Genomic DNA, 17,485 nt, shown 5'->3' on the forward strand with positions numbered 1-17,485 from the left:
AGAGCGTGTATAGTGGGAGAGGTAGAGACGCACGGTTTTCTTTCAGCATGGGCGTCAAGTTCTGAATAGGGGTCGGTTCTTCGCCGCGGTGATAAACTACCTAGTTTTCCTTTGAAGCGAAATACGGGTTAGTCGACAGTTTACACTTAGAGATGACCTGCCTATAGTATAGCAAAGAAGCCTACCCCAAGCGTGACTACTCGATGCCGTCGTTTTAAGTCATACAGTTTTGCTCGTGTAGATTTTTCCTGACAATAAGGATGTGGAAGCCCTAATGAAGGGCCGGCAATAGGTCTTCGATAGTCGAAAGCTTGACATCACATACATAGTTTGCGAGAGATACTGAAAACCATGAATTTACAAATTTTTTTTTTTCATCGGCGTGCATATCCAACCCCCTTTCACTCTAGTCTGGTTTATACGGCTTACAAACTGCAGTAATGAACACAGCCCATCTCACTCTTCAGGGAGTCTGGCCATTGTATACGGCCCTTCTAGCAAGCGAATACGAAGTCGACTCTGGTAATAGGCTGACAGAACTTAGCTGAATGGAGCGAGAGCGTGTGCCTAATGGTTAGATACTGTTAGGAAGTTAAGCTTAGGGTAGTTGCCCTACCGCCACGTAAGATGTCAATGAGCCTTCAGCATTAGATAAAAGCCTATTGGCATGCTGTTATAGACAGGAGTGGCATGCAGTAAGGATCAAGCATGCGAGTCAGGGGATTCAGAGTGAACCTCTCTTAGCCGAGGAAAATGATGAGTATCTCCTGAGGATAGTGCTCACATAGAACAACGAGGAAGACGGCCGAATTCCCGGGGTGGGCAGGCAACTTGTATATATGGTTGATAAGTGTTGTGATGTGCATTTATCCTTACCGTTGTAGTACTTTGACGGTCCTATCGTGACGAAGAAGCCCGTAGTAGCCGGTTACGACGAGGTGAAGTCGGGATACAGTGGGAAGGACTTGCTTTTTCTAGGGCGCTAACGCCGTGCCACGTTAGAACGTTAGAACCCCAGTCGTCGATCTCGATGTCCCCAAACCTCAGACAAGCTTCCGGCTCGTATTTGCATTGAGACTGGCACGCAATGACGCGTTTCGAATTATATACCTCTATATAGATAGCTAGCAGGTGGTACTTAAGATCAGCGGTTTCGTCGCCGTAGAGTATACATAGTTGTTAAATTTGCCGGAATCATGGTGTTGTCGTGAGCAAATGAATCAATGGGTGAATACCTTAGTTATCTAGTATGTCTTCTAGATACCTCTTGAACACGAGAAACATTTAACGCAGGAGTAGTGTACATACCTTTATAGGTACTTAAAGGTAGAAATGCAAATATCGCGTCTAGGATCCATGTCAGTTACATGAGCATGAAAGCCAAGAAGTGAACCAACTGGGTCGCGCAAGTTCAGCCACTCCTGTATGTATGGCACCCCCCCCACCGTCAGATCCGTATTAGCCTGGGCCCAAAGAGAGAGAGGCTCACGTTTTGGATTCTTTCGGAGTATTTTTCCTCGACGGCTGATGGCAGCGCATTTACTATGTAAGCTAGATGCTTTAGCCCCGCGACGGAGGGCGGTTAATACGAGCGGCGCCACACATCACATCTCGCTAAGCTGTCATGCGGCTGTCATGCGGAGACGTTGCTAGAAATAGATTTTTGTAAATTGCTATGTTTCGAAAGTGACCGTCCGCAATAGAAACGGAGACGGAAACGTTCGTGTTGCGGGAGATTGGATCTTCGGGTTCGGAGCGGGCGAACCAGGGCAAAAATTGGGTCAGAGACGAGCGAACGGGAGCTAATGGACATAACCATAACACCGTCATACCGTTCATTTTACAATTGGTACTAGTAGAGGTTGCTACCCTAATTCATGTTATCGCGTAGTACCCGATGCTTGGAAGTTGAAGACGGAATGAAAATAAATGAGAATGCTAAGGTCTAGATTCAATTTTAGAGTTGATTAGTAGGACGAGACTAGGTACCAAGTGCCGCCGTCTGCATCTCGGTATCACGGCTCAGGTATTATAAATTTATAAGGTAAGTGCATAGGTACCTATTAAGTACCTTGTCTTAGGTACCTACAGCACACATACATACATCTAAAGCTTTAGGGTATTGGTGACTTCACGTTGAGGACCGAGGTACACCTACCTCCTGCCCCCTAAAGTGGGTACCTAGTTCCTTCTTAACCTCAGATGTTATTCTCTATAGCAGTAATACCTATCAGTCAGCTCATAACTACTTGTAATAACTTTATAGCAGGAAGGCACGGAAAAGAAGGTTTATCTAGCAAATGACCTTGTGTTACTGTCTATATTATTATGGAAGGTACTTGGACATAGAAGTTGGTATTCAAGGTAGTACTGCTTCAACCATTATGACTTCATCATTATAGCCTTCGTTTTTGATTGGTCAGAAATACCAAATCCCATTAGGTGTAGTACACATATCCATCATTCGATCCTATAGCCTGAACCATTACATACCATCATATTGCACAGCAGCCTTGGATATATTTTATTGGCAGAGGTGTCGCTCATAATTATGGTTGAAGCAAAATAAAATAAAAATACTCCAGCTTTAGTTGTAAAAACGGGGTGAAATCCTTTAACTTTCACAAGTTAGGTAATGATATGTTGTCTTGTACGATGTCCAAGGTACGTAGCTTTTATTAGCATTGGGCGCTAATGTATCAAAAAATGAGTTGGCTTCAAGACGGCTTTCAAGGGTCCCTGGAGTTACAGTACCATGTATCTTTCTGCCTTACCGATTTTTTTTTCTTTCCTTTGTTCTTTTACTTCTCGTCCCACAACTCACCTTAAAACAAATAACCTAACATAGTAGTAATAATAATTTTGTTAATACTCATCGCTCTCATTGTCGTCACTCCCACTCTTTGAGTCTCACCGCTATCGTTTAGTATTTTTGAAGTAACTATTCTTTTATATCATCACGAAACAATTATTAAGTAACATAACATAACATAGGTAGCCAGCAAAACCCACCAGCAAATCATAGCTCGCAGCAGTAAGCAAGCAAGTTAGGAAAGCAGGGATTTTTGTTTTTGGGTCGTCACCCAGAGCATAGGCACGGACGATAGGCTGGCAATAAGCTAGCTAGCTGGCTGGCTGGTGGGCATCCCGAGCAGCGTGGGCTAGATTTGGTAACATCATTATCACTACAAACCAAACCGAACGACGCACTGCCACAACAAAGGCCCCAAAGCGACCCGATATCCGAATCTCCTTTCCTAAATCCTCCCTCGTTTTTTCATAATCTTTTTTTTTTCTCGTTTCTCGTATTATATTCTATCTTCACAAAATAATTCTAGCTATTTCCAATATCTCTCTGGTGTATTTGAAACATTCTTACCTCGGCGCGCGTCCAATCAATTGCAAGGTCCAGCGCACCGAGACTCTGTCCTTCTTATCACGATGCGGCCCTAGTGGTCCTAGATCCTTCTGCGTTAAGCCTTGGGCGACACCATCTTGCTACCTCTCCCCGACGACGAACGATGCGAAATCATACTTTAAGGCTTCTCAATACGCCTACCACCTATCTAGGGTTCGCTGACGCCGAGTTTGACGAGAATCAAGATGTGTATGCGGCAGATGATGTTTCGCCCGTCAAGATGATAGGCACTTATAAATCAGAGCAAGATAGATGCTTACCCTCACTGTCTTCACCGACTTCTACTCCTACGGCACGAAATAGCAGGATATCGTCCCTCTCCAGTGTTATAGTGGGTTCTTTGGTAGCGTCTACCTGGATTTGCACTGCATCCGCTGTGAATGTTACGTTCAACAACTGTCTAGATAGCAACTATATCTATTCCAACCAGCCGGCGGAACAAGTTCAACTCCAATGGGTTCCCCTGTATGCCGATGCCAAATTTGATACCCAGAACCCAAACCATAACCTGATCGTTACGGTATGGGGAAATGTGACGGGTCGCGTCGGCGTCGATACGCTGCCGCCGTGGGATTCTCCGCGTTGGAATGAGCCGGACCAAGTACTGAATGGGAAGATACAAAACGAACCCGAACCGAATTTGCCAGCCGCTCAGCGCAAAGTTACAACTCTGTATTACAAAGTTGGCGTCGCCACGTACGAGCCTTATCATAATACCGTGAACTTCTGTAACAATATCATAAACGGGTCGTGTCCGCTCGGTCCCGTGTTTAAGGATCATATTCCCGAGTAGGTGGCTCCCATAGAATTAAAGGGAAGAGGAGAGAGAAGGTCTTCAACTAAGGATTATGGCGAGCTAACGTTGAATCTATGCAGTAACTCTCCACCCTACGACTTTCCCTCTTTTAACCTCTCTAGGGATATGTCTTCGTCCTATGCTTTTACGTCATTCGCTCCCACTTTCATTGTCTGGTATGGCGACTCTGGGAAGACCACCATCGGATGTGTTTCTACGATTCTCACTCCAGATCTTGGTGGAATCGCTTGGTCCCTGAAGTTTGTACCGTTATTCGTATTGATCTTGGTGGGGTTTGCAACAGCCTTCGCGGGTATCTTTAGCCCATGGGGTACGAGTGATGTGTTCCATTGGACGTCAAATTACGGCAGAGATCCCGATCTTTTGCGCCTGGTCACTCCTGGCTTTGGTGATTGTCTCCAGTACATCCAGTATATTCTTCTGACCGGCAGCCTCACCCTGGAGTACCCTGGATTTTATCAGCCAGTTACGAGTCAGGTCTCGTGGTCTACCTTGATGTTCAACCAAAGTTTCGTCTCCAACGCCGAGCCTTGGCAGAGTCTAGTCGACGGACTCTACACGATGAATGGCACCTATGGTCTTGAGAAGATTGCGCAATTAGATGGTATGGCTCAGGTCGAAGATATTTGGGCTGGTATGATGGTATGGTTACTGGTCATCATTGCTGCCGTTCTCGTCTTGTTACAAATTTGGTTCTTTGGACGGTGGCTATTGCGATATATCAACCACATCCCGGAGGAGGATCTTCGATCAAAGAATATCCCTTTCTCATTAGGCAATATCATTCGCCTCGTCTTCAGCTATTTTCTACTTCCTATTGTTGCCTTGACCACCTTCCAACTGGTGGTTGCAACCCGTTCCCCGAGCTACCTTGTAGGGCTGGCTGTTCTCACTTTGGTCGTGATCATCGGATTTGCGATATGGCTTATATACCTCATTATAAGTACCAAACCTCGGGCGCACCTGTTTGACGATCTCCCGACCGTACTTCTTTATGGACCCCTCTACAATACATACTCTGACCAAGCCGCTGCTTTCGCTTTAATTCCAATCCTACTAACAATATCGCGAGGCATTGCCGTGGGCGCCGTGCAGCCCTCGGGTACCGCACAGATAGTAATATTAGCTGTGTGCGAAGTAATTCAAATGCTAACGCTCCACGCATTTCGACCTTTCCATTCTCCTACTTCGATGAATGCTTATCACACAGGGTTTTCGATTGTCCGTTTCGTATCCGTAATTCTCATGGTTGCGTTCACGCCAAGCTTAGGGGTTTCAGAGGGCCAGAAGAGTTGGATCGGCTACGTGATCCTGCTAATACACGGATCTGTACTAATTTTCGGCTTCCTCCTAAATGCGCTACAGACAATCATTGAGGTTATTGCACGGTTATTAGGTGCCGGAGGGGATGATATTGATGGACAGAGAAGAGGGGGGCTTTCCAAGATTTTCGGCGCTCGCCAACTATCGAGACGCGTGGACCGGCGCGGCGGTCCATCCCGTCAAAGCCAACTTAGTACGACGGCTATGTTAACGTCCGAAACTGCAACAAAGCGCGGGTACGGACGCGTAAGAAGCGAATCAGCTGGTAGCATCGGGATGCTCGCCAATCACAACCTGAGAAGCTCGAGCGCCCTGGATGCTCGGAGTATAGATGCGTACTCAATCCCGCTTGGTAGTGGTGGTGCTTTCACCCCGACGACGACAACCCCTGGAGACGCTAGTACACTCTCCTTCCTGCCATCTCCAGGGCAAGCTACTCGTCCTCAACCCACGGCTGATCCCTACTACCGTCCCCCACGCGCTCGGCGAGGTACTATTGGCGAGGTAGGATCCTCATCACCACATCGGGCGCGTAGCTCTTTAGCTAGTATTGACCTATCGAGTCACCGGTTGAGTGAACCTGCTGGAGCCACGACTGGCGGAGACGATGATCTACTACCCGCAGGGAAGATGAATCCAGCTCCGGCACCTGCATCTTATATACCAGTCTTCGCGCCGAGAGCAGATTATTCGACCCGTGAAGTCGACTTCTACTATGGTGTGCGTGGCCCTGCATTGAATTCGGAGGGACCTGGCCGTAAGTTAGGTACCGGCCCGGCAGATCCTACCAGTCCAGTTGCAACAGCTACGGGATGGCTCAAACGTCTTTTTGGTGGTAAAACTAAAGAGAAGGGCAAGGGCTTCGAGGTAGTTAGGAGTGCCCGGATGCCTCCTGCGATGAGGGCCAGAAATGGTGAGCTTGCCGAAGAGCCACCGGAGGGCATACCTGTAGCAATGGGTGTACTTCGAAATGGTCCAATAGAAAGCGACGATGAGGATGATACGCCAAAGTCGAAGAAAACTAAGGGCGTTATTGAAGATAGTGCTCAAGGTGAATTGCTTAACGAAGACGGTGATCCTCGGTCTGATGGTGAACATCAATCGGATGATGAGGTGAACACAGAGGTACCCAAGGTCGACGAAGAACCACCTCTTTTGCCCGACCTTGACGCAGGTGAAAGCTTTAGGGTCCCTAGTAGAATACATTCCAAGGCAAGCAGGCGTCCATCGCAAAGGACGGCGAGAGCCTCATCAGCGACCGAGGAAGTGCCAGTTCCCGAAGTTCCCAGGAAGAGCTCGAAACGAAATTCTAGTGTAAACCCGTTAGAAAACAGGCAACTTATTGATCTTGCGCCGCCCTTGGGGGCACCACTAACTCCGACGCAATCGAATAATACAGGACCGGCCGGAAGCACTTCGACAAGATTGCCATTTGACCGTACTAATTCTCAGAAGCGTCTTTCATTATCGTCGGTAGCGGGAACGGAAGCGTCCAGCCACGTACCTTCTGCCGACGGGACAGAAGACAGACCTACAAGCTACGGCTACGTCCATCAACATAATATCAGTCAAATCGACCCAGAGCAAGGAGTGGATCTACTTGGAAGCTCGGCAGAGGTAGTAGACGTATCAAGGAAGCCAAGCCCAGGCTCGTCGGTGTCTAGGCGATCTAATCGCTAAGCATACACGGATTACTCACAGGCACACCTCAATATTACCATATTTACGTGTAACGAATTTTCTTGAATCGCTGTATAGGAGGAATGTATAGAGTCGATTGGGCCCTTTGGCAAGGGCTGTAATAGGAATTTTAGTGAGGTGTTTTTGAATTTTTTGCGGTTGGGAACCAGCAAGGCGCTTAAGGATATGATCAGTCACATCTTACGGCAACGATATTTCGATGCCTTTTTTTATTTTTTATTTTTTATTTTTTATTTTTTATTTTTTATTTTTTATTTTTTATTTTTTATTTTTTATTTTTTATTTTTTTATCCATCCCTTGTTTATAAACTCGTACGCGGCGAGCAGTCTTGTGTTGAGCGATGGCGAATTAAAAACAAAAATGGCGAGGGTACCTATAGTATTAGGTTGGAAATAGGTACATGTCAAAGAAAGGGCGTAGGTAGCATATATATAATTGCATGTGGAAAAGAGGAGGGGCAGAAAGGGGAGAAAGAAGTGGGGAGGGGAGCTTCAAGAGGAGTGGGAATGGGAAGAGATAATAATATATACAATTCAAAGTAGTGTACTGCTCAAGCCTCTTATCCTTTTTTTACCTTTTTTTTTTCTTTTCTTTTCTTATTTCTTATTTTCCCTTTCTCGAATTTCGGTGATGTTGCTGATACGTTGTTATCCTCTTAGCTATAATACGCTTCCTCGGTATTCCGGGTTATACACGACAACGGATTCCCGATAACGGAGCGGGAATGGACTTCGGGGGCTATTATTTTCCCCATTCTAAAAGCCCCCATACAAGCCGCCCAGAATCCATATGGCGTAACGTTGGCGTATCGTTCAGTCTATAGTGGAGAAAACAAGGTTGTTGCTAGTATTTCTAGTATTCGTCTTCGGGTGATAGCTATGCGACCGAATTTATAAACCGGTACTACCCTTTTTGACTCTTTAACTACCTCACTCATACCTTTGAATATATATTTCACCTAGTATATAGTCTATATTTCATATCTGTTATTGCTACATCTACAATCTACATAGCCAACTTGAAACTATCTAGGTAGATATTCACCATTTACAGTTCTACTAGCTTGAGATCCGTTCTCCAAGTAGATCGGACAAAGGGATATACCTTAGGAACCTAGGTGTCGAAGCTAGAGTGATCTGAAGAAGACAAAACCATGGCGGCAGAGGAGAGTACCGCACATGGGGTAGCCGTGCAAGATGCTTCTAAGCCGGAGCTCGTCGAGGGTGTTGCCCACGAGAAACCGGTCGTCGGCATAGACGAGGCGGATGCACCCGTGACGGCGACGGCCCTGGCTTCGAGATTGCAGCACCTCTCTCTGTCGGCCCAGACTATCCACGCCGACGACTTCCTCAACTCCCACCAGTCCGTCGCTCCGCCCATGCACGTCTCGACCACGTTCCGGTATAGCGACGACCCGGACGAGCTTGAGCCGTGGACTAACATCAACGTATGCTTTTTCTCGTCACCATCAATCCCCTTAAATAATAATAAGTGGGAAAAAAAGAAGACTAACGAGTTCCATTATTACTAGCCCAACAACCCCTACGACTCGCACGTCTACTCCCGCGACTCCGCCCCCAACACCACGCGCCTCGAAGCCGTGCTCACCTCCATCCTGCACGGCCCCGCCCTGACCTACTCCTCGGGCCTCTCCGCCTTCCACGCCCTGCTCGTCTTCCTCAACCCCAAGCGCGTCGCCATCACCGACGGCTACCACGGCTGCCACGGCGTCATCAAGGTCCTCGCCAAGCTCTCCGGCCTGGCCACCGTCCCCCTCGACGAGGACGGCCTGGCCCGCCTGCAGCCCGGCGACCTCGTGCACGTCGAAACCCCCCTGAACCCCACCGGCGAGGCCCGGAACCTCAAATGGTTCGCCGAGCGGGCCCGCGCCAAAGGCGCCTGGCTCAGCGTCGACGCGACCCTCGCGCCGCCCCCGCTGCAGGACCCGCTCGCCTGCGGCGCCGACGTGGTTATGCACAGCGGTACCAAGTACTTCGGCGGCCACAGCGACATGCTGTGCGGCGTGCTCGCGGTGCACCCGCGGCACGCGGGCACGTGGGTCCCCGGGCTGCGGGAGGAGCGGCTGGTGCTGGGGTCGGTGATGGGGAGCTTCGAGGGGTGGTTGGGCGTGCGGAGCCTGCGCACGCTGGAGGTGCGGGTGCGGAAGCAGAGCGCGGACGCGGAGAAGCTAGTGGCTTGGCTGGCGGGGGAAGCGAGCAAGGGAGGAGAAAGCGAAAGCGTAGTCGGGGCCGCGGTAGCCGAGGTGCGGCACGCGAGCCTGCAGAAATCCGCGGGGGAGCAGGAGGAGGGGGGGTGGCTGAGGGAGCAGATGCCGCGGGGCTACGGCGCGGTGTTCGCGGTGTACCTGCGGTCGGCGGACGACGCGCGGCGGCTGCCGAGCAAGCTGACGCTGTTCCACCACGCGACGAGCCTCGGGGGCGTGGAGTCGCTGGTGGAGTGGCGGGCGATGACGGACGCCGGGGTCGACAAGAGGCTCCTGCGGTTCAGCATCGGGCTCGAGGGGTTCGAGGACCTGCGGGACGACCTGGTGCGCGGGTTCGAGGCGCTGAGGGCCGAGAGGGCGAAGAGGGACGCGGCTGGGAAAGTCGCGGCTGGTGGTGCGAATTTGATTGGTGGGGTGTGAAGTATGATGATGCTGCTATTGGGATTCTCGGATGGGAAGGGGGGCTGAAAATGCATAGATAGATAGATGTATGGGTATATAAACACCTACATTGAATAACTTTATTTTGGTATGAGCGTGGGAGAAGCAGTATATTAGAACTTGTAAGCTCTCGAGGGTACGTTGGAGTCAGGTAACTAACTGCCTGTCCAAGTTGGAGGGAAGGTTTAGGTAGGTACCAGGTAGACAAAGGATTTATCCATCTACTATTTCACATCGCACGGCGTGACCTACTGTAGGTGAGAATAAGAGTATCAATAGTATCAATGGTATCAGTAGTATATCGTATTGAGATGCCTAAGCACCTGCTTCTAAGAGGCAACTATCCTTGGTTGATTTTAGAAAGGAGTGACCCCTGAACATCAGCTTTCTTAAGAATACCACACACTAACTACATGACTTATATAGAACAAATTCCAAACAGGTTTGATATGATAGGTGCCTAGGGAAGCATTATACACAGTTATAGCCAACTCAGAATATCACGCACGTATTTAGCTTATAAAAGGAGCTCATGCCTTAGAATCGAGTCTAGGCCAGCACTGCAGCGATAAGATAATTTTGGGTGTGCTTTAAGCCTCAAGGGCCCATTACATTAGATTTATTAACAGCCTGAACTTCGTCAATCATACCCTATTTCCTGGTTTCCTATTCCACAAGTTCTAAATTAATACCCTGTGTTCCCTCTAAGCTATTAAACCAAGAAGCTTAGGTCCTAACACCAAGCTCTCCTTATAGAGCATCTAGCTCGTAAATAGGAATTAAGTAATGCCTTATATACAACGACTTTTATGGGCAGGTAGGTACATATAATACCCATGGTCGACTTTTCTTTTTATGTGCAATTTTTATGTGCAATTTTTATACACAATTTTGTATATAGACCCTTCTGATACGTCAACTCATGCATCATTATTATTAACGTATCGAAAAATGTTAAGGGGTTTTGTCCATCCTGAAGTTGGGTAGCGCCTATCCTGACATATGGTATGTGGCGCTAAACGAAGTGGAGAAGCGACAATATGTTGCTTTCTGGGATGAGGCAAGCTCCATTGGATGCCAACGGATATGATATCTATCATCGGGAGTTGCCATCACACTGGATAGCACCACCCTTTCTGTGATATCTGAGTGGTGTACATTCGCCGCTCACAACAACCTGGCTGGTAGTGCTGTCGAACCTTCTGCCATTGCGCGGCCCTCATCGCTGCCCCGTTATCTCGAGCATCTCCGTCAAGCTGACGACGCGGTACCCGTCCTTCTTCAACTTCTTCAGCACCTTGCGCAGCATAGGCGCGGTCCAGCTCCGGCGGTCGTGGCACACGATCACGGCGCCGGGGCGCACCATGCTCAGGACGTGGCGGGCGTTGAGCCAGGCCCAGCCGATCTGCGCGTCGTGCGGGTACACGCTGCCGAGCACGATCCCGTAGCCGAGCTTGTCGACGAGCGCGCGCATCCGGTCGCTGAAGAAGCCGGACCCGGGCCGGAAGTACTGCGGCGGCATGCGCGGGTGCTCGGCGCCGCTGGCCGTCGCGTACGCGTCCCGGATGCGCTCGCGCACGGCCTCGATCTGCGCGGCGAGCTCCTCGTCCGGCAGGGCGCGCGAGGGCTCGTCGTGCATCGCGTGGTTGCCGAGCTCGCTGCCGCTGCGCACGATGTCCGCGAGGGTCTCTTCGCGGCCGGGGACCTGGCCGCCTATGACGAAAAACGTGGCGGTGGCCTCGTGGCCGTTGAGCACGCCGAGGATCTCCTGGGTGTGCTCGGAGGGGGCGTCGTCGATGGTCAGGGCGACGACCTTCTGGTCGGTGGGGACCTCCCACAGCACGTCGGGCCACCGCCGCGAGAAGTACCGGATCAGCGCGCGCGGCGGCTTGTACACGACGTAGAAGGGCAGCAGGAGCAGGGCCAGGATGGCGAGTAGTGAGACGAGGGTGGTCATCCTCCGGCGCCGGGCCCGCCGCCGTAGCTTAGAGGGGAGGCGGAGGAGCGCGGGCAGGCGCAGCATTTGCTTTTTGAGGGGAAGGAGAAGAGGAGAAGGAGGAGGAGGAGGAGGAGAAGGGTGGATCAGGAAGGTAGCATTCGACGGGACGGTTCGGGAGAGAAAGGAATGTTTTAGGAGTTATTTTCAGGATTTAGGATGGCGGCTCCGGGATGGATGGATTGTCGAGGACCTCGGCATTCAGCGTTCAGACACCGTGCAACTACTACTCAAGTTCGGGCTCGGGCTTGGACTTGGACTTGGACTTGTATCGTCGCTCGTGTATCGTCGGACAAGGAGGGGAGCATTTCTCGAAAAAGGGGGTGATTTTGTGTGCGTTTGTGTTTTCCGCAAAAAAAAAAAGAGAAACAAGGCACGAAACAAAAAGCCAAGAAAGGAAAAGAGGGAAAAAAGAGTGCATACGTCACCCAGGTTTGATTTAGGAGCTTCAGCCTTCAGGGGCTTTAGTTTTTAGTTACCTGTTTAGTGGTTGATCAATTCAATCGATACCTTCCCCGGTGTGCTAATTTTAGTGGTTGCATCGCAAAGCAATGCCGGTTCTCCACTGTAATACGTACACCTGCCGTGCTAATCAGATGCTATGTTTCAATGATGGGCCTTTCTGGTAGCCGAAGCTGGGTTATGAATGCATACCTAGGTTAGGTACCTACCTCCTAGGGACATAACTGGCATGAAGGAAACTTTACATAAGTGAATCATCAAGGTCAAATGTTAAGTATAGCAGGGGTGGCATTTTAATGATCCCCCAATGTCTTTACATAGTACATTAGGTATTTAGGTACCTGCTAGTATAAAATGCACTATGAATATTAGGTACCTGAGGCAATGCTTCATCCTATGTAAAAGCATTCCTTAAAAAGCAAAAAGGAGATATGCTTCAGTTACTAGTTTAGTTCCGTCCCTTCTTTTAGCATCTTATATACCTTGGTACAGATGAAACCGCGGATCGCACTAACTAACATTCTACTATCCGGTAGAGACCCAAACTAGGGTCCGGCTACTAACGTATTTTTTAAACCATGGATGTACTTAATCTCGCTATCAAGCTACTGTCCTTTTATATGTGTTTTTACGTGTGTTTTAACGCGTTTATACTTAATTTTAGATATTTTCATGTTAGGGCTAAGTATTTACTTGGCAATGCGCTATTCCACGTTGGTTCCGGACCCTAGTTTGGGACCCTACCGGATACAAGCCGCATTGATTTCCACCGGAACCGCCCACAATCTTCAAACGCGGCTGCGGAGATCTCGTGATTAGGATATGCATAAACGTATTTCGAGGTATGACCTTGGGTTAGCTAAGCTAGGTATGTATTATGAAGCTAAATATACGAATGTGCTGCTTTACCCGTGACAAGATCGTGGTGGCTGTGATATAGCATTATTACAACAACTCGAAACAAATCAATTAAGGTCGAACGTGTATGTGCCGTGACATTCTTTATCAGAATCGGGAAGGCGATAATATGGTTCTTATCTCTATATTTATAACAACATATTCGCTACCGTGGAATGGCATTGGATGGAGACAACTATTTTCAGAATCGTCACAAAGTAAATACTTCCCTAATTTAGCATTAGCTGACTAAATAACATAACTACTAAATAAACGTAACATGGGTCTTTTTCTTAACTCACAGCTGCGGGTCGATCTGCTGAGATAAGGTTCTGATGAATTGTCTTAAACTATCATCCGTTATTCAATCCTTACATACAGGTACCTAACCTAATGCTATCCTATCTTATCCTCTTACCTTTAATCCAACCGATGTTGGTTGGTAAGAACTTAGGTACCTCTTACATTTCCCTTACGACCTCAAGCTCCCATCGGTACCTAAGGTACACACATCTGTGTATACATCTGTGTATACATCTGTGTGTAGTCTAGGTAGATCACCAGACAATACGTCAAGTCATCCTACCTTTCCATAGTACTGCATCACGTCTTTATCTCTAGTCGCCCACTTTGAAGTCATGCGGGTCATGTTCGCACGTGTGCATACCTAACCTACCTAACCTACATAACATCGTGCGCCGTTCGGCCGTATTTCCGTCGAGACCTTCTTGAACAATGCAAACGCCGATAACTATACCACAAGAAGGAGGAGGAGAGACTCTTATCGCGAACTAGTAGGTCAATTAGGTTAGGTAGCTAGTCAGAAGATGGTTGTCCAATCGGGGATACTCTTTTTTTCTTCTTCTTCTCAACTGCGTAGAAAAGAGCGCTATTGTGCGGGGAATGCGTCATGTTACTGGATACCAGGTAGGTTAGGTTGGGTAGATACCTTGACTTATAAGGTCACCTCTACCTTACCTATGTAACATCACCTGCAGAAATAAGTATAGATTAGCCTAATCACTGATGAGAGACTGCTCTGGAACAATGCTATATTATTATAATGGTTAATATAGAGAGTCGATGCTGTACAGGCCAAGTCACTTTGTAACCTATCACGAATTATTACTGTCTGAGAAACCCTCAAGTAAAATGTCTATGGACTCATTCGCATGCAATTTTTAGTTATCGTTTGACACTACGTAAAAAAAATAAAAATAAAAACAAGAATTCATAAACGGGCATTACGTCCACATCAATTCTTAATAACTGTCTATGCCTTTATTATAGGCTTTTCGTAAACAGTGTATTCGCATCTCAACCTTGTAAACTTTGACAATAAAACAGAAGAAAATGACCGGTATGGGTCTAGTGCTAAGTGCCCGGGTATTAAAACCACAAAAATTCAAGCCACGTCTCGAACGCCTTGGTCACTTTGAACCTTAAACCGGCGCGCAATATCATCCCAAACTCCACAACTTAATCCCGTAAATCTGATCGCTAAGACCCCGTATGTAAGAGACCTATGTGCTAGGTTAGGTACCTTTGTGCGCAGACCCCTAGTCGACTTGTCCAAATATATACATTGAAATGCCGCATATAATCCTATCTCCGAACCTCCGGCAGCGAGACTCGGACGGAACGTAGCTTGCATGCTTCTTTTAAATCCATGCCTGTTGTATTTCGGCAGGCTCAGGCTGGAAGAAGGTCGCGAAGAGTCCCTGGACCTCGGCCAAGTAATCTTCGGGTCGGAACCTGCAAAGGCCTCGTGCGAGAAGCTCTTTCTCTTCTTCGTCGATAACCTGCATCTTGTCTTTGATGCCTAGTTCCTCTGCCAGTTCCGTCACCTGCGCCAACTCGTTACCGAAAGGATGTTGAGCGTCGGAATAGTCTCGTCGAAAGGCCGGACGAGCTGGGGGTGGCGATGTGATTACGGGAGGCATGGGAGGTGCCGTAGCGAATGAAACAGATGGTTTGCGCGAGAAAGAACCTGACGAGACGGAAGTAGCGGCCGTCGAGGTTGATGACGAGCGAGAAAGCGAAAAGCTTGCCTTGGTGGAGATAGACTTGCTAGATTGGTTAGAAAGACGCGAGAACTTGTTTGCCAAGTTGTCGATCGACGCCTTCTTGGTGTGTGATGGCGATCGCTTTGGGATAATGGGCGCCTGGTTGGTAGCTGCAGGCGTCTTAGGTTGACCTGGAGCGACGAAATAGCAGGAAAGGTGGTTGTGTTCCGGCGTGGTAGATCGATCCGTAGCCGACGGAATGTCAGGACTCGTCGGCGGTGATGATGCGCTAGTACGGGGACTATCAGAAGAAGAGTCTTCGGATTTGGACTCAGTTGGCGAGATTTCTGGTTGAGGATATAAATCTGGTGCGTTGTATGCAAGCATATTAGTTGTGTGGGTAAGGGCCATAGGACCAGATATCTTGTTGCGAATTGCCGCAGAGCTATTCTTGGCTGTGGTATTGCTCCGCTGAGGCAATATCCCCAGATCCTGCGACGACTGCTTTCGCCTAGTTGTAAAGGCGCGCGCAAGAGACATATTGGCTGACGGTTTCAAAGAGCCTTTAGTGAGAAAAGACTAAGAACTAGTTTGCTATAATCCCTGGAAGACTTCCAGAATATGAAGCGAAACCAGGAGGAGGCTAGGTACGGCGTTGGATTTTATGTCGTGCCACCCAGCCGCGGGAGTCCAGCTTAGAAGATATCCTTAAACGTGAGCTGATACGGACTTGTAAAGATCACGCCCTATAAGCTTCTCTTCGGCTTGCGTAAATTCAACTCCGAAGACGAAGTTTTTTTTTCTCTTCACGGAAGGACGTTAGGGTTGATGCGATACCCAAAGCCCAAAGTTGATATTGTCGAAGTTGGGTAATGTGACAACTCCGGGTTGAAGGAAAGGATATGGCGACAGTAAGTACACTGCGACCTGTTTCCGGCGGGTGATGGATACCACTCTGGGACGCGCTTAAGAGACACTTGTGCAGGAGACAATGTTACCCTAATTAGGCAGGTGGACACAGTGGTTGGGTCCCGGCGAAACGACCTGATATGATCCTATGAGATCGCGGGGTCTTCCCTCTGAGACTAGATGTATCGTTACTTTGAATGACAGGAGTCCAATATGACCGAATCAAGTAGTTGCGAACCTAAGGTTGACGTTGCGGAACACTTAACCGTTAAGTTCGTAGAAATAAGAAATGCGCTAGCTGCGGGAGAAGACACTGAGGCGTAGAAATCTGCCGGAGTTCTTCGTTGACGCCTCTTCGGGAATCCCTTAAATGAAATGTTGAGAAGAATATCGGGTGATCTAAACTTGCTGTAGCCACCGCGCCGAAGTGAAATGTGTGCCTAGCAAATCGTAGTCTAACCTGTCCAAGGTTTGTCGAGCTGTGAGATACCAAACTCTTAACTCTCACCAGTTCCCTTAAATTGGTAGCATGTGGAGCTCTTGTCTTGGTATTCTGTGGATGGGTATTCACACAAACTTGTCGCCAAATCCGAAATGAGATGGGTTGACTATTTGAAAAGAGAGCTGACGTTTTTTCTTCTTATGATGTCCACCAACTGGTGAGAAAAATGAGTTTGTATGTACTAGAACGAAACTGTGAAACAACCAGGTTCCCGATAAAAATCAAGGGTATTGACAAATAGTTGCCGTAATTAATACCTTGTATTGTAAAAGGAAGGACAATGATTTTTTTTTGAAGCCTCAAAAGACTTGTTAAATCGTAACCGGCGACGAGTCTTAGGAGAGGGTCCGGAGAGAAGTGGAATGAATGAATAGGAAGAAGAATGCCAACAAAACGGGCAAGTGGTTAGAATGAGTGGAAAGAGAAGGACGGGAGTGCATGCACTTGGGATGAAAAAGGAACCGCGAAAATAATACTAATAAAGCGCATCCAGGGGTTCGTGGTCCGGACCGGGGGAGAAGAAGAGAGGAAGAAAAAAGAAAAAAAAAAAAAAAAAAAAAAAAAAAAAAAAAAAAAAAAGAGAAAAGAAAAGAAAAAAGAAAGACATGGGGAAAGAAACCCTAAACAAGCCTATCCCATCTAAAAGTCCCCACTTTCAGGCACTTGCAGGGAGTCCAGGAACTTAGGGCGAAAGTATTTAAGAGGTTTCGGTACTAGGACGGGATTTTGAAATTCAATACAAAATTATGCCAACTTAACCTTTCATCGGTGTATTAGTTACAAACGGT

The 17,485-nt window shown here is 48.1% G+C and overlaps 4 protein-coding genes across 4 annotated transcripts; 2 read left to right on the forward strand and 2 right to left on the reverse strand.

Moving 5' to 3' along the window:
* The first annotated feature begins 2,780 nt into the window (after window positions 1-2,780).
* F4812DRAFT_421448 (uncharacterized protein) lies at window positions 2,781-7,488 on the forward strand. Its single transcript, XM_047933544.1, has 2 exons — window positions 2,781-4,207; window positions 4,295-7,488. The coding sequence occupies exons 1-2, from the start codon at window positions 3,522-3,524 to the stop codon at window positions 7,236-7,238; spliced, it is 3,630 nt and encodes a 1,209-aa protein (XP_047792394.1). The 5' UTR covers window positions 2,781-3,521; the 3' UTR covers window positions 7,239-7,488.
* A 925-nt stretch (window positions 7,489-8,413) lies between these two features.
* Window positions 8,414-9,904, forward strand: F4812DRAFT_457476 (cystathionine gamma-synthase; the record flags this gene model as incomplete). Its single annotated transcript, XM_047937176.1, has 2 exons — window positions 8,414-8,707; window positions 8,792-9,904. 2 exons carry the CDS (start codon window positions 8,414-8,416, stop codon window positions 9,902-9,904), a joined length of 1,407 nt encoding a protein of 468 aa, XP_047792395.1.
* Window positions 9,905-11,144: 1,240 nt separating this feature from the next.
* F4812DRAFT_457477 (carbohydrate esterase family 4 protein) lies at window positions 11,145-11,948 on the reverse strand (the record flags this gene model as incomplete). Its single annotated transcript, XM_047937177.1, has 1 exon — window positions 11,145-11,948. One exon carries the CDS (start codon window positions 11,946-11,948, stop codon window positions 11,145-11,147), a length of 804 nt encoding a protein of 267 aa, XP_047792396.1.
* A 2,655-nt stretch (window positions 11,949-14,603) lies between these two features.
* On the reverse strand, window positions 14,604-16,429 carry F4812DRAFT_313342 (uncharacterized protein). The gene has a single exon (XM_047931360.1). It carries the CDS (start codon window positions 15,824-15,826, stop codon window positions 14,942-14,944), a length of 885 nt encoding a protein of 294 aa, XP_047792397.1. The 5' UTR covers window positions 15,827-16,429; the 3' UTR covers window positions 14,604-14,941.
* Between the last annotated feature and the right edge of the window lie 1,056 nt (window positions 16,430-17,485).

The sequence above is a fragment of the Daldinia caldariorum genome (genome assembly GCF_022478825.1).
Source record: "Daldinia caldariorum strain CBS 122874 unplaced genomic scaffold F4812scaffold_4, whole genome shotgun sequence".
Classification (NCBI taxonomy): Eukaryota; Fungi; Ascomycota; class Sordariomycetes; order Xylariales; family Hypoxylaceae; genus Daldinia; species Daldinia caldariorum.

Bases quoted from the DNA above. Each gene is read 5' to 3' on its own strand.
- F4812DRAFT_313342 (XM_047931360.1), bottom strand. From the start codon at position 15,826: ATGTCTCTTGCGCGCGCCTTTACAACTAGGCGAAAGCAGTCGTCGCAG.
- F4812DRAFT_421448 (XM_047933544.1), top strand. From the start codon at position 3,522: ATGCGAAATCATACTTTAAGGCTTCTCAATACGCCTACCACCTATCTA. The intron at 4,208-4,294 runs GTAGGTGGCTCC...GAATCTATGCAG, and splicing joins TTTAAGGATCATATTCCCGA to TAACTCTCCACCCTACGACT.